At 34.4% G+C, this 13,526-nt stretch overlaps 1 protein-coding gene across 8 annotated transcripts in view; it reads left to right on the forward strand.

The window, feature by feature from the left end:
* Nucleotides 1-13,526, forward strand: part of Prpf40a (pre-mRNA processing factor 40A) — a 54,575-nt gene that overhangs the window by 3,157 nt on the left and 37,892 nt on the right. For all 8 annotated transcript variants that reach the window (XM_090342822.1, XM_090342823.1, XM_090342824.1 and 5 more), the window contains exon 3: nt 12,050-12,130. In XM_090342822.1, the coding sequence (XP_090198948.1) occupies nt 12,050-12,130 (81 nt within the window). The remainder of the gene's footprint in view (nt 1-12,049; nt 12,131-13,526) is intronic.

Genomic DNA, 13,526 nt, shown 5'->3' on the forward strand with positions numbered 1-13,526 from the left:
ATGAATAAACTGAATCCTCAAGTAATTCATGGATCTTAGTTAAAACTCTATAAACATTTCTTTAGTGATTAAAGTCTCAGAATCATTTTTTTGCATTATTTCTACTGTTTACATATACTTAAAGGTGTTAATAAGTAGTAAGTAGTCAGAAGATAATTTAGAAAGAAGCAAAAGCTTCTTTGATTATTCATAACAGTAATGGTAGAGTTTGGCCATTCAGTATTTCAAAATTTTAAATTTTGACAGTGAAGTTTGTCAAACTTTTCATGTATAGTTACTCCATAACTGTGGAGTTGCATATCCATGGACTAAACCCACTATTTAAAAATAAATTACTTCTCGTTCCCTAAACCATACAATGTGATAGCTACACGCACACGCACCGCACACACACACACACACATATATCTACATATATAGATCTGTTTATAGTTATATACATGTTAGGAATGATAAATCAAATGACATAAAGTATGTAACAGACTATATGTAAGCTGTATTACAAGTTCTGTGATGTATTTGGCATCTATCTGGATTTGGGTATCCATGAAGAATTGTGGAACCAGTCCCTCAAATACTAAGGAATGACTGTATTACTCGCGTTTCATTAATATATCTTGCTGTAACTAGCTAAAGACCAAAATTGGTAGCAGTCTTCCTTACTGCTTTTGGGATGTTACTAAGTAAGACAAGAATTTTTTTTAAACTTACTTGTAAAATAATATGTAGACCAAACAGAATAATGATTTGGATAGGGAAGCTAGAGTTTGTCATTTTTAAAAATTTTACAAGTTACTTAGATTATATGCAATTAAAAAAATCTGAAGATCTAGATAGTTGTTTCTCTAATTAAGGCTGAATTTATTTGCGTAATAAATGTTTGAAAATAATGATGTAGCCTAATAATGCATCTTTCATCTTTGTCTCAATTATCCTATAGAGTAAAATTAATCTTTTTTTTAACAGTAATGGGAAAGTCATGCCTCTACTTTTATGTAATCATAGGATTTAGGGCTAGAAGGAGCCATGTAAATTATGTAAGCTGCATAATACGTGATTTCGATGATGGCTTTTTGGAGAGGTCACATGTTTTGGTGGTAGAACATGAACCTCGGCCTGGTGCTTGCTAAGCAAGTGCTCTACCACTTGAATAAACCTCCCTTTTCACCCTTTTTACTTTTATTTTTCAAGTAGTATTTTCGTCTTTTCTGGGTGCTAGCCTAGTATTTATCATCTTTTTATGCTTCCCTTCTATAGCTGGGATGGCAGGTACAAGTTACTAAAACTTTGTTGACTGACTTGGGTTTGGCTGACTTCTTGTTGCCCCAGCTCACCTCCAACTATGATCTTCGTGATCTCCCCAGTAGCTGGGATTGGAGGCATAAGCCACTGAACGTGGCCAAGAGTTCACTTTAAAAAACAAAAGGAAATAAAAACAAACATTATTGGGGAAAAGATTCTGCCTACTCAGAATTCACAAAAAAAAAATTGAGTACCAGTTTGTTTCAAACTATTATATATAGGACTGTGTTCTTCTCCAAAGGTATAGTAAATAATGTTTTTAAAGACGTTTCTTATCTTACTTTTCTGTTGCCTTTTCTACACCAAGAACATTTAGTCCTGCCATCTTTATCTTAAGATGATTTTGCCTTTGCCTAACATGGGCTCTTTTTCTCTTGAGTCTTTTAAGGAAAATACAATAAAACATTTTGAGATCTTTTTAAGATCTAATACCTTGTGATTCAATTTAAATGATAAGAGGGTTAGGTGCTTTGAGATTGTGTGGATTGATATGGAAATAAAAATCATTTTAGAAAAGCCAGTGGCTCACGTCTGTAATCCTGACAACTCTGGAGGCTGAGGTCTCAGGATCAAGCTTCAAAGCCAGCCCACACAAAAGGACCTAAGACTCAAGGGTAGGGCAATAGCCTTGAGTTGAAGAGCTCAGGGAAAGTGTCTAGGCCCAGAGTTCAAGCCCATGACCCACCAAAAGAAAAAAAAATCATTTTAGGAGTGCTTCTAACTTTAATTATTCAGTCTCCCCCCCCCCTTGGGCGGATCACTTTGCTCAATGTACTGACAGATGGACATTTTTTTTTTAACTTTAATATACTGGGTATGACAGGCTCTGAAGGTCTCTACTAGCCCAGGTTGTCATTCTCCCATATCTAGGATGCTCAACAATTTTTAAGCTGGTGTTCTTACTTTAAGGCTACTCATCTCTCCCCCTCTGAAAAATACAGTTTTCAATTTCTGCATGTTAGCTGATTTCCCAAGGATCTCTCCAATATTTGTATATGCCTTTGGCATAATATCTAAATTGTATAGCCTAAAGTTGAAGGTTATTCTATGATGTAAGTCAAAGCACTAACCCCCTAGTGTAGACCTTATCTGGTCTTCATGGTATCTTCGTTGATTTTATTAGTTCATGATGTTAAGCTTAAGCTCTCCTTGCCCTTCTACTTCCAAGTTTGCTATTGTTATGAACTTTTCTTTCCCAGTCTAATTCCTGTTTTCTCAAGGTGGTCCTCAGAAATAGTTTTGACCAATGTTCACCTTACCCTTTAAATTATTGAGGACTTTTAACTGTTTTGGTTCTTAGTCATTGATGTGTTTAATGGTTTCTTTTTTGCTGCTTATCCAACAAAGGTCATGTTTTAGGATTGGGAGGGGAATGAAGGTTTGGGCTAAGAAGTAGATAGATGATGAGTATAGTTCTTGGTGCTCAGTAAATTACTTGTTGAATGAATGAAACAATGCAGGTAGTCTTAGTTGGAGTGTGAGCAAGAAAATAAGTTAGTAATGGCATTTTCCTGTATGTGTTTACTTGTAACTTTACCATTCTTGTTTTTAGTCTCTACTTTAATATTACTATTTTGTTTAGCAAAAAAGAGCAAATGAAATAAATTAATTTTGTTTTCGTAAGTCTAAGTACTTTTACTTTAGGCAAATATATTTGTGCTATGATTGACTAAATTTAATGCATGGTTTACCACATTTTTTTAATAGAGAAAAATGATTGGGAATACACAGCTTCCAGAGAAATACATTGTATTGGTATATTTAATATTTGTGATTGATTCAACACATTTGTTTTTGAAATTTGTACCGTAGCTACAGAACCCATGCTTTTCAATTTGTAATTTGAATATTAGCCACTGACAAAAAAGAAGCTATTATTTTAGGTTATGCGCTGTTTATATTTCTCAGGCAAATACTTTAAGAAAGGAAATATTAAGCTGGACCTAATATAGGTAACTTTGAGGTTGTGTATGGTTTTTTGTTTTTTTTTTTTTTACTAATTTTTACTAGTACAAATATAGATACGCTTACTTTTCCTCATTATTAAATAGCAACTCATTTTAATGTAACTCATTCAGAAGTTTAGCTATTGTAATGTTTATGAAATTTGGGGAGTTTTTGACAAGATTTGGAGAAAATACCATATTAGGAAGAATATAATACATTTTTCTTTGTTTGAAACTCATGAACGCAGTATTTAGCACAGTGTTGCAAAGTCTTGCAGAAAAACACTCTTCATTTTTGTCTTACCTGACTATCCTGTTTTCATTTTTCCCTAGTCTTTACCTGTACCCTCCTAGCCCTTATATTCTGTTTACATTTCCTTTTCTAGAAAATGTATAGAATTAGTTTTTGGAGGGGGGAGGGTGAAAATTTTTAAATTAGTGTCATATGTTCTTAGGAAAAAAATCAATTTTGAAGTAAATATTAACATATACAGAAGTAAAGGATCTTGTAAAGTAGAGCAAATACGTTCATTAAGTAGCATGATCAGAGAGGAGAGAGAACACAAGCTAGCCTGTTTTATTTTAATTGAGTTTATTAGGAATAAACACAACTTCCATGTGTAACTGTTATTAGTAGGTAGATCAATATTTGCTATACCTGAATATACTATATATACTAGGATTTTAGTCCAAGTGTATTGTGTTGGGTACTAGAATAAAAATGAATAATAGATATGATCGTGCAGACCTTACCCTCACTTGTTAATATACCTCTCTGAACTGTGTGTTCTCATCTTAATGCTAGTATGGCTGTCAGATTTCTGGACATTTGAATATGTAGTGGGCATGAATCTTGTATTTGTTTCCTTTCTCAAATTACTATATGCTATCATTCATATATTTTAATTAATTACTTGAAGCTAGATGTGGTGTGTTGCATTGATGAGCTTGAAATAAAATCTACTTCTTAGTGTACTGAAAGTAGAAGTATGTATCCTCAAGATTTGATTCTGTTAGCCATTTCTGTGAAAGGACTACATATATCAGCAGTTGAAAACTGTTGCCTTGTTGGAAGGCTCCGATTTTGTTGTCTTACTTTAGACTTGGGAATTTTTTTCTCTTTATTCTCCAAATCCCAGTTACAGTACAAAAAGGAGCATACTTACTGGGTCCTTATCATTTAAGGCTTAAGTTCCTATATGAGAACACAGGTTTGAGACATTGTCACTTAGTTATGTGGTATCTAAAAGGTAGCTACTTCTGAAATAGGACTTTTCAGTAATTTTTAGGTCATTAAAATCCCATACACATGTTGTATAATAATGTTTTTTGCCAATTATGGGTGGCATCTATAAAAATCTCATAAGATAATGGAGCTGAAAATTATATGATCTTTTATTTTTGCTATAACTTTTCTAAACTTGGGACACACAAATACTCTATTACCATTCCTTCCATATTCAGTTCAATAACATGTTGTACCAGGTGTACTTGAGCAACTATAGGCTAAACAGTGTATTCTAGGTATATGTTAGATATTGTCTTGGAGGTTAGCTTAAGTACAGCAGTGTGTCCCATAAATATCTTTTGCTGATGAATAGAACGCACTTATGACCATAGTTCCATCTGATTATAAGATTATCATGGAGGGCCAGGAGTTTGGCCTAGTGGTAAAGTGCTTGCCTACCATGCATGAAGACCCGGGTTCGATTCCTCGGTACCAAATACATAGAAAAAGAAAAAAAGATTATCATGGAGCTGAAAATTTCCTGTTTCCCAGTAATGTCATAGTTGTTCTCCTATAAAGCGCAAAGTGTTAGCCTGCTTTTTAAAATAATATTATAAGATTATATAATTGAATTAACTTTCTCAGAACCTGAAGAAGGCAGCTTTTTGTTGTCTACCCTGCCCCCTTTAACAGTACTGAGCCCTAATTACCCTAGCTCATCACTGTATAGTATCAAGAGTTAATCTAATCTTCTATGTTTTTTGCCCTGGTACCTCCTTTCTACAAACTACACTTAGGTATTGGGGCCATCATTGAACTAGTGAATGAACACATGAACACAAACACTACAATATCATTTTTGTTGTTGATGATCATGGAACATGAACTCTGGGCCTGGGTGCTGTCCCTGAGCTCTTCAGTTCAGCTCAAGGCTACCTCACTACTGTGTATCCACTGTGCCACTTCAGTTTTCTAATGGTTAATTGGAGATAAGAGTCTTTGTAGTGTAGTGCCCACTGGCTTTGAACTGCAATCCTCAGATCTCACCCTCCTAAGAAGCCACTGCATCCGGCAACAATATCTTTGTAATTGATCTCGTAAGCAAGACACTTACATGGGGGTGGAGGAAAGAACATAGTGTGTGTAAAAAGGATCTCATATCAGAGTGGACAGATTTCAGAAAGGCACATAAAGATAAATGAATTATCTCTGAATTTTTAAAAAATACTTTGTGGTACTGGGTTTAGATTATAGTTTTACAGTATGATCCTTACTGTTGCTAGGCATGTGTTCTACCAATGGGACTGTGCCCTCATCCTTTTTTTCTTTAGCTTGTTTTTCAGATAGGAACTTATGCTTTTGTACAGGATCCTTCTTATTTCACAAATTAGGAAACAAAGCCAGATAGTGTGCGTGGTTACTGCATTTCAGCAGTTCAGTTCTGTAGTAGTTGTAGTTAATAAGTAATTTGGATTAGTAGAACTTGTCTTACTAAATGATAAGGCATTATAACAATTTTTGCAAACACAGTTTACCTTTTCTCTAAAATACCCTGACTTTCTGTTATTCCAGATGAAAAGATAATAAGTGGTCTTCTGACTTTGTAATATTAGAAATATCCTGTAGACATCATGTTTATATCATATTAAATGAATGTTAATTTTACTTAAAGGTTCAGATTTTGCATTCATAGCATGTTTTGAATTTACATATTGAATCCTAGTAGCTTATAATGTGAGATCATTGTTTTTTAAAATCTATATTTAATCTCTGTAGGGTTATCTAACCTTGTAGAATTTGATTTTTAGCATATTTAAAAGAGGCCAAGTCAAGCGACAAGTCATTTAACTTGACAGTTGAGTTGCAGAAAGAGTAATTTAAAAGCAGCCAAATTTACAGTGAAATATTTCTTTGAATAATTTTTGTAAGGCTAAATAAAACATGTTGGGTTATTGATGATTTTCTTTCCAAATAGGAAAAACTTTGGGAAATTATTGAATTTACAAAGATTTGGCAAAATTTATGATTTTTATACTACTCAGTGATGTAGTGTTTTCTACTATAACAGTGAAATTATGTATTAATGAATTATGATCATTTAAGTAGCATAACGGGACTTGCTGTGATACTAGGAATGACTGAACCTAATGTCTAACACTCTAGGCTTTGCCTTGTGTTTATTTTCTTTTCACTTGTGATTCTTCTTGAACATACCTATTTTTACTTCTAAGAATTGGGCCTCACACATACTAAGCAAGTGCTATACCATTGAGTTAACGAGCCCTTATTTTTCTTTTGATACAGGACCTTTTTAAGTTGCCCAATCTGGCCTTGATCTTTTGATCCTTCTATCTCAGTCTCCTAGATTACAGATACATGTCCCTGGATCTGCCTTGGATACTTTTTGATAATTGGTTTTAAAACTTTTTTACAAATATATACAAATGACTCACCGACTTGTACATCAAGTCATGTTACATTTTTTTGAGATATTGGAGTATCTGTAAAATGCAGATGCTCACTATTTAAAGCATTTCTCATATGTCTGGGTTTTTTTTGCCTTCTCCATTTGTCTCTTTACTGCCTTCTTTCCTATGTTTCTTTTTTTCTATTTTTTTTTTTTAGTTGTGACCTCCCAGTCATGATTAAAATTTCTAACTACAGCAGTTTACATATGTGCCAACATGTTTTTAAGTAGAAATTTGAAAAATAATGTCCATTAGGCTGGGAGTCTGGCCTCGTAGAGTCTTGCCTAGCATGCACCAAGACCCAGGTTTGATTCCTCAGCACCACATACATAGAAAAGCTACAACTGATGCTGTGGCTCAAGTGGTAGAGTGCTGGCCTTGAGGAAAAAGCCCAAGGACAGTGCTCAAGCCCTGAGTTCAAGCCCCGGGACTGGCAAAACAAAACATGTCCATTAAACTAATTTGAACTGCTGTGTACCTTCAAGAATGATTAGCTGGCATACTGTTTTTCAGAGTGGTTGAGCAAGTTTAGAGTCCCACCAACAGTGTATTAGCATTACTTTTTGGCCCCATCTCTGCTAGCATTTGTTGTTACTAGATTTCTTGATAATGGCCATTCTAACTGGAGTGACGTGGAATCTCAAAAGTTGTTTTGATGGGCACCAGTGGCTCACACTTGCAATCCCACCTCCCTCAAAAGGCTGAAATCTGAAGATTGTGGTTTGAGGCAAGTCTAAGTAGGAAAGTCCATGAGTCTTAACTGTAATAAACTACTCCTAAAGAAGTTAGAGGTGGAATTCTGGCTCAAGTGGTAGAGCACAAGCCTTTAGCAAAAACAAGTTCTGGGACAGTGTCCTGTTTCTGAGTTCAAGCCCCAGAATTGATGGGGCGGGGGGCGGGATGATATAGTTCATGAAAATTGCTCTGGCATTACTGTAGCAGCTATTAAGAATTTTTCTTATTAAAGAATTTATTAACTGATTTTTACATGATATTTCAAATGACATGTTTAACAAACAAGTGTTCAAGTGTTCAAGAAGGGAATCTCTATATAAACTATTAAGAATTTTGTTGACAGAGCCCAGGCCAAGAGTTCAAACCACAAGACCGACAAAAAAAAAATTGTTTATATTGAGTGAGCATACAACTTTCAATGAACTTTTTGTTGTTGTTAGTCATGGGGCTTGAACTCTGGGCCCAAGAGCTGTCTTATTTCTCCACCTCAAGGCAACCCCTTGGGCCTCAGCACCACTTCCTATTTTCTGATGATTAATTGGAGATGAGTCTCGTGGACTTTTGTGCCTGGGCTGACTTTGAAGCCGGATCCTCAGATCTCAGCTAGTATTACAGATGTGAGCCACCAGCACCTTGCTTCAATGAACTTTTTAAAGTTGCTCTCAGTAATGAAACAATATGATATGCTCTAAGACAAAGGAAAGCACTTAATATAGAAAGTCTAAGACTATACAATTAGCTAGATGCAGTGATTCAAGCCTGTAATCCTAGCTGTGTGGGAGATAGAGATTTGGGGATTCCAGTTGTAGCCCTTGTATAGCATGTAAGTTCAGAAGACTTTCTCAACCAGTGGCTAGGTTCAATGGCATGCACTTGCTCTTGTAGCATGGGGGAGAATTTATGTGTATCTGTCATCCCTAGTAAATGACACACAAGTTAGGATCGTAGCCCGGGCTCTCCAGGGCATAAAGCTAGACCTTACCTTGAAAATAACCAGTGTACAAATTGACTGTGAGGGAAGAGGTGACATTGTCTCCCCCCACCAAAAAGTGTACTCTTTACATAACTTATGTAACTAACCTCTCTGTACATCACCTTTTAAAATAAAAAAATGTTAAAAATACTGAAAGCATGGCTCAAGTATGAGTTCCTTGGTTCAGTCCCCAGTATCACCAAAATTCAAATAAATTAAAAAAATAACAGTTAAAGTTGGCTATTACATTCTCCATACCCAGCAAGGAAGTATACCTACCATACAAAAGGGGACAGCAAAGAAACTCATTTATCAATTTTGGGTATTAAAAATTGGAAGGATGAATAACTTGTGAGAATTTAAACCACAAACCAGTTCTCAAAAGCTTGCAACTTAGATAGATTCTCAGAATGGATAACAATACTGTTAAAAAGTAACCAAAAATTCCAAAATTCTAATCCTCGGATTCATGGTGTTATAAAGTAGCTGGTATAAATCAGAACAGATACTTTGAAGTAAATAAGCTTTGGAGACTGGTTATAAAGTGTACTTCCATGTTTTTTTTTGTATTATAGACTTAATAGGCATGAGACTCATTGTATCATTCAAGGTTTTCTTCACACTTTGGGATAGAGCTTTCTTTGATTATCAGGTGTCTGTGGCAGCTTTAAATTTGTGGTGTTCTTATATTTCATATCATTGACAGTATTTTTCATACTGATGTTTTTGTTCTTCATCTTAAGTTTTGCTTAAAATTATATTAACCTAATTATTTTTAGAATATTCAGTTGTACATAATATGTTTGCTAGGTAAGACAAGCCTAATGAGTCTTTACCTCCCAGAATATACAGAGAATGAGGGAGAATATGGCTGTCTGTCGGCTGTTAAATCTTCTCTAGCCACAACCATGATTTCTTCTCTGAAGAAATTTTTTGAAATATCAAATTTGAGTTATAGTAAGAAGTATCATGGAAGAAATAATTCTGTCAAACTCATAATCTTTAATGATTGTAAATATTTGTTTCATCAGCCTGGTTTGTAAACTTGTACATTGAATTTTGTGGCTTTCCCCCCTTTAAATTGAACTTTCTCTTTGTTTTAGGAAATCTGAATACTCAGCTGAAGTTCTTTTTTTTATTTTTATTGTAATTAATAAAAGGGTTACATGATATTTGCCAGATAGAAGGTGCATTAATTCACATACGTTGATACCCTTTCACATGTCTTGGTACCCATTACCCTCCCCCCACCCTCAGCTGAAGTTCTTTTCATTTGCACATAACTGCTCCCATGTAGAATAAGAGTTCTTTTTTATGGTACCAGTACTGGTATGAGGCTTGAACTCAGAGAGTCTGGGTGCTGTTGCTGAGCTTTTTGGCTCAAGGTTAGCATGATGTAACACTTGAACCACAGCTCCACTTTCAGCTTTTTTGGTAGCTCATTGGTAAGAGTCTCACAGACTTTTCTGACCATGTTGACTTCAAACAATTGTCCTCAGATCTCATCTTCCTGAGGAGCTAGTATAACAGGCATGAGCAACCAGATTCTGGCTGTACTGAATTTTTCTTACATATCTTTTCATTTGTAAGAAGAATTTCCATTTTAGTTAAGAATTGTAGTTTTGGACCTGAACACCGATGGCTCATGCCTTTAATCCCAGGTACTCAGGAGACTAGGACCTGAACATCACAGTTCAAAACAAGCCAAAGGATACCATCTGTGAGCAAAGGTCTGGTCCTGGCACCAAAAGGAAAGACAAGTCGATGTGGTATTAGCTTTTGATTTTATACGTACTTCAATGTAAGGAACAGACTTAAAGAATCCCATGTTTCTGGGATGCTTTTCCATAATGAGTTATTAATTTGATTTAGCCTAGACCAAAATTGTGAGAGTACATTTGTTTGGGAAGTATATGCTTCTGAGGGCAAGCTTAGTAGTTTAATATTTGCTTAATAGTATTTTTTCCCCTTAATATCCATGTTATCTTCTGTTTTATATATTCTCAGTAGGTCACCATACTGTAATCAGAATTTCTGTCAACAAGTTCTTCTTTAATGATGTTTGGACAATTGATTAGTTATTTAAAATCGATTAACTTCATACTAGTACCTATTTTTTTAATGGATATTTTGCTTTCATTTTTCCCAAGCAATAAAATTAAGATTATACTAGGCTCTAATTTATGTTTCTGTTTATAGTATAATTATATTGTTCCTATTTCTCAGATTGTTCGTTTAATTTGAAACTTGAATAACCACAGTCTAATTATGAATTACCATGTAATTTTTTTACCCTCTTCTAATCCTTTCCTTATATTCTTTGGATATTCATATTAGAATAAAAATTATATTTTGGGATTATAGTTAATATAAGTGAACATTAGCTCCGGTACTTTAGAAACCTAGTTTTCATGGTTTTTGTTCATACTTAAGAGAAAATAATTTATAGATTTCAGTGGTAATCACTGATAAATCAAATTGGACTGAACTCTTAGAGTACTCTTTTTTTCCAGTCTTGGGGCTTGAACTCAGAGCCTGAGCACTATCCTTGGGCCTTTCAAGGCTAAATGGTCTGTCACTTGAGCCAAAGCACCACTTTCCGTTTTTTCTGCATTTGTGGTACCAAGGAATCGAACCCAGATCTCCGTGCATGCTAAGCAAGCACTATACCACTAGGCCAAACTCCCTGCCCCCAGAGTCTTACTCTTGATAGGAAGGCACCCTACTCCTTGAGTCATGCCCCCAAAACAACGCTTTTGGCTACATTATTTTTTGAATGGGGGTTTACTTTAAACCTGGAAAGGACCTGGATTGTGATCTTTGTTTAAGGTTTCCCTGTAGCTAGGGTAACAACCATATACCATCACCATTTCCAGCTTTTTATTGATTGGAGTGGACTTTCCTGAACTTTTTCTTCAACTGGCCTTGACCCATGATCCTCTCAGATTAACTCCCAAGTAGTTCAGATTACAGGCATGAGCCACTGTGCCTGGTTTGAAAAGGATCAAGTTGGGACAAAATTTATTCAGTATAGATGGTATCAAAGGTAAAAAATGTGAAAATCTATTTAGATTCTCTTGATTCAGTAAAAAGCAGAAAAACTGTAGAATAAACACTTAAGACCAATTATATTCTTAACTTTAGACTAGAATTAATGTAATGGTCCATAAATTTACTGATTAAATTAACTTGACTATACCTATTAACTGTGACACAAATATTAAAATAGATCATTAAATAAAAGCCAATTCATTCATTCAACAAGGACTTACTAAGCATACTTTCCATGTAGAATATATAGGTTAGTATTAATGGTTTTTATTTTAAGTTGTATGATGGTTAAAGTCATGAAGTGTATTGGTTTTCTGAAGTAACCTTGTGTTTTCCTTTATTTTAGATGCCTGGAATGATGTCATCAGTAATGCCTGGAATGATGATGTCTCATATGTCTCAGGCTTCCATGCAACCTGCCTTACCGGTAATATTTGAAAATAAGAATTTTCTGTGATGTTTGACTCATTATTTCTATTTATGAAGCCAACATCTCCTTGGAGAAATGTTAGTAGAAATTATATTTCTGTGTATGAAACCTACATCTCTGTGTATGAAACCTACATCTCTTGGGGACATAAAGTTAGTAGAAGTTAAATTTCCATGTATGAAACCTATATCTCTTGGAGACATAATATTAGTAGAAATTACTGTACTGCAGTGTGGAAATTTGAGAGGAATGTAGTTTTTTTCCCAATATTGACATTAGAAAATACCTACATGCTTTTTAAAATTATTTCTAATTAAGACCAGACTACAGAAAAGAACATATTTTGTGAGTCAGAAACATTTTAGTAACAGGTAGCATTTTAAAGTATAGACATTTGCTTCACTAAGCACTAATTAAAAATTGATAATTACAAATTGGTAAGTGTGGTACTGATTACTCATACCTGTTATTCTTGCTACTCAACAGACTATTTGAAAGACTTATGTTTGAGCAGAAATCTTCACTAGACTCCAGCTCCAAATAATAAAGTAGGCCTAGAATTGTATATCAATGGTATAGCAAGCATGAGTTCTTGATTTCAAATAACAATGACAAAATTGATATTTGATTACACATTTCATTGGGAATTTGGCTATAGGCAAGTAGATAAAAAATTTTTGAGTAAGCATCACTTTAATAAGATAGTATAGCAATATATAAGTTACTGTTTATATTTTACACATCTTTACTATTTTCAAGCTATCTTAATATCTGTTACATTAGAGCATATTGGTTATAATGAATAGTATGGCATATTATTTAGGTATGACAAAGTTTCACTGTTTTATACAAAATCTTTACAGCCATATGTATTTCAGGAAATATATATTTCTTGAACATATTTATATGTACATAACATAATGCATGTATATTACTTATATATGTTTTATAATATACATTATACTACACATGCATACATATAACATATACATATTAAATATATATATATATTTCAGGAAATAATATATGACCTGGGAAATGCTTTTAAATGTTCCCAGTAGTGGGTCTTGAACTCTCAGGGTTTCTGGCTATCATTTGACTTTTTCACTCAGGGTCGGCCCTTTATATACCACTTGAGCCACAGCTCCACTTCCTACTTTGTGGTGGTTAAATAGAGGAAAGATATTTCTCCTCAAGTTGCTTTTGAACTGAGATTTTTGGACCTCAGTCTCCCGAATAATTGGGGTTATAGATGTGAGCCACCAGTTTGCCTGGCTTAGAAATGCTAATGTTGAAATGTTGCCAGACTACTAAATAGGTTAACATTAATTAGGTTACTATTTACACACACTGTGTTTAGGTTTTTTGTTTTGTTTTAGTGTCCTGTGAGGTA

Source organism: Megascapheus bottae, chromosome 12 (assembly GCF_031878675.1).
Source record: "Megascapheus bottae isolate mThoBot1 chromosome 12, mThoBot2.hap1, whole genome shotgun sequence".
In the NCBI taxonomy this organism is placed as follows: Eukaryota; Metazoa; Chordata; class Mammalia; order Rodentia; family Geomyidae; genus Megascapheus; species Megascapheus bottae.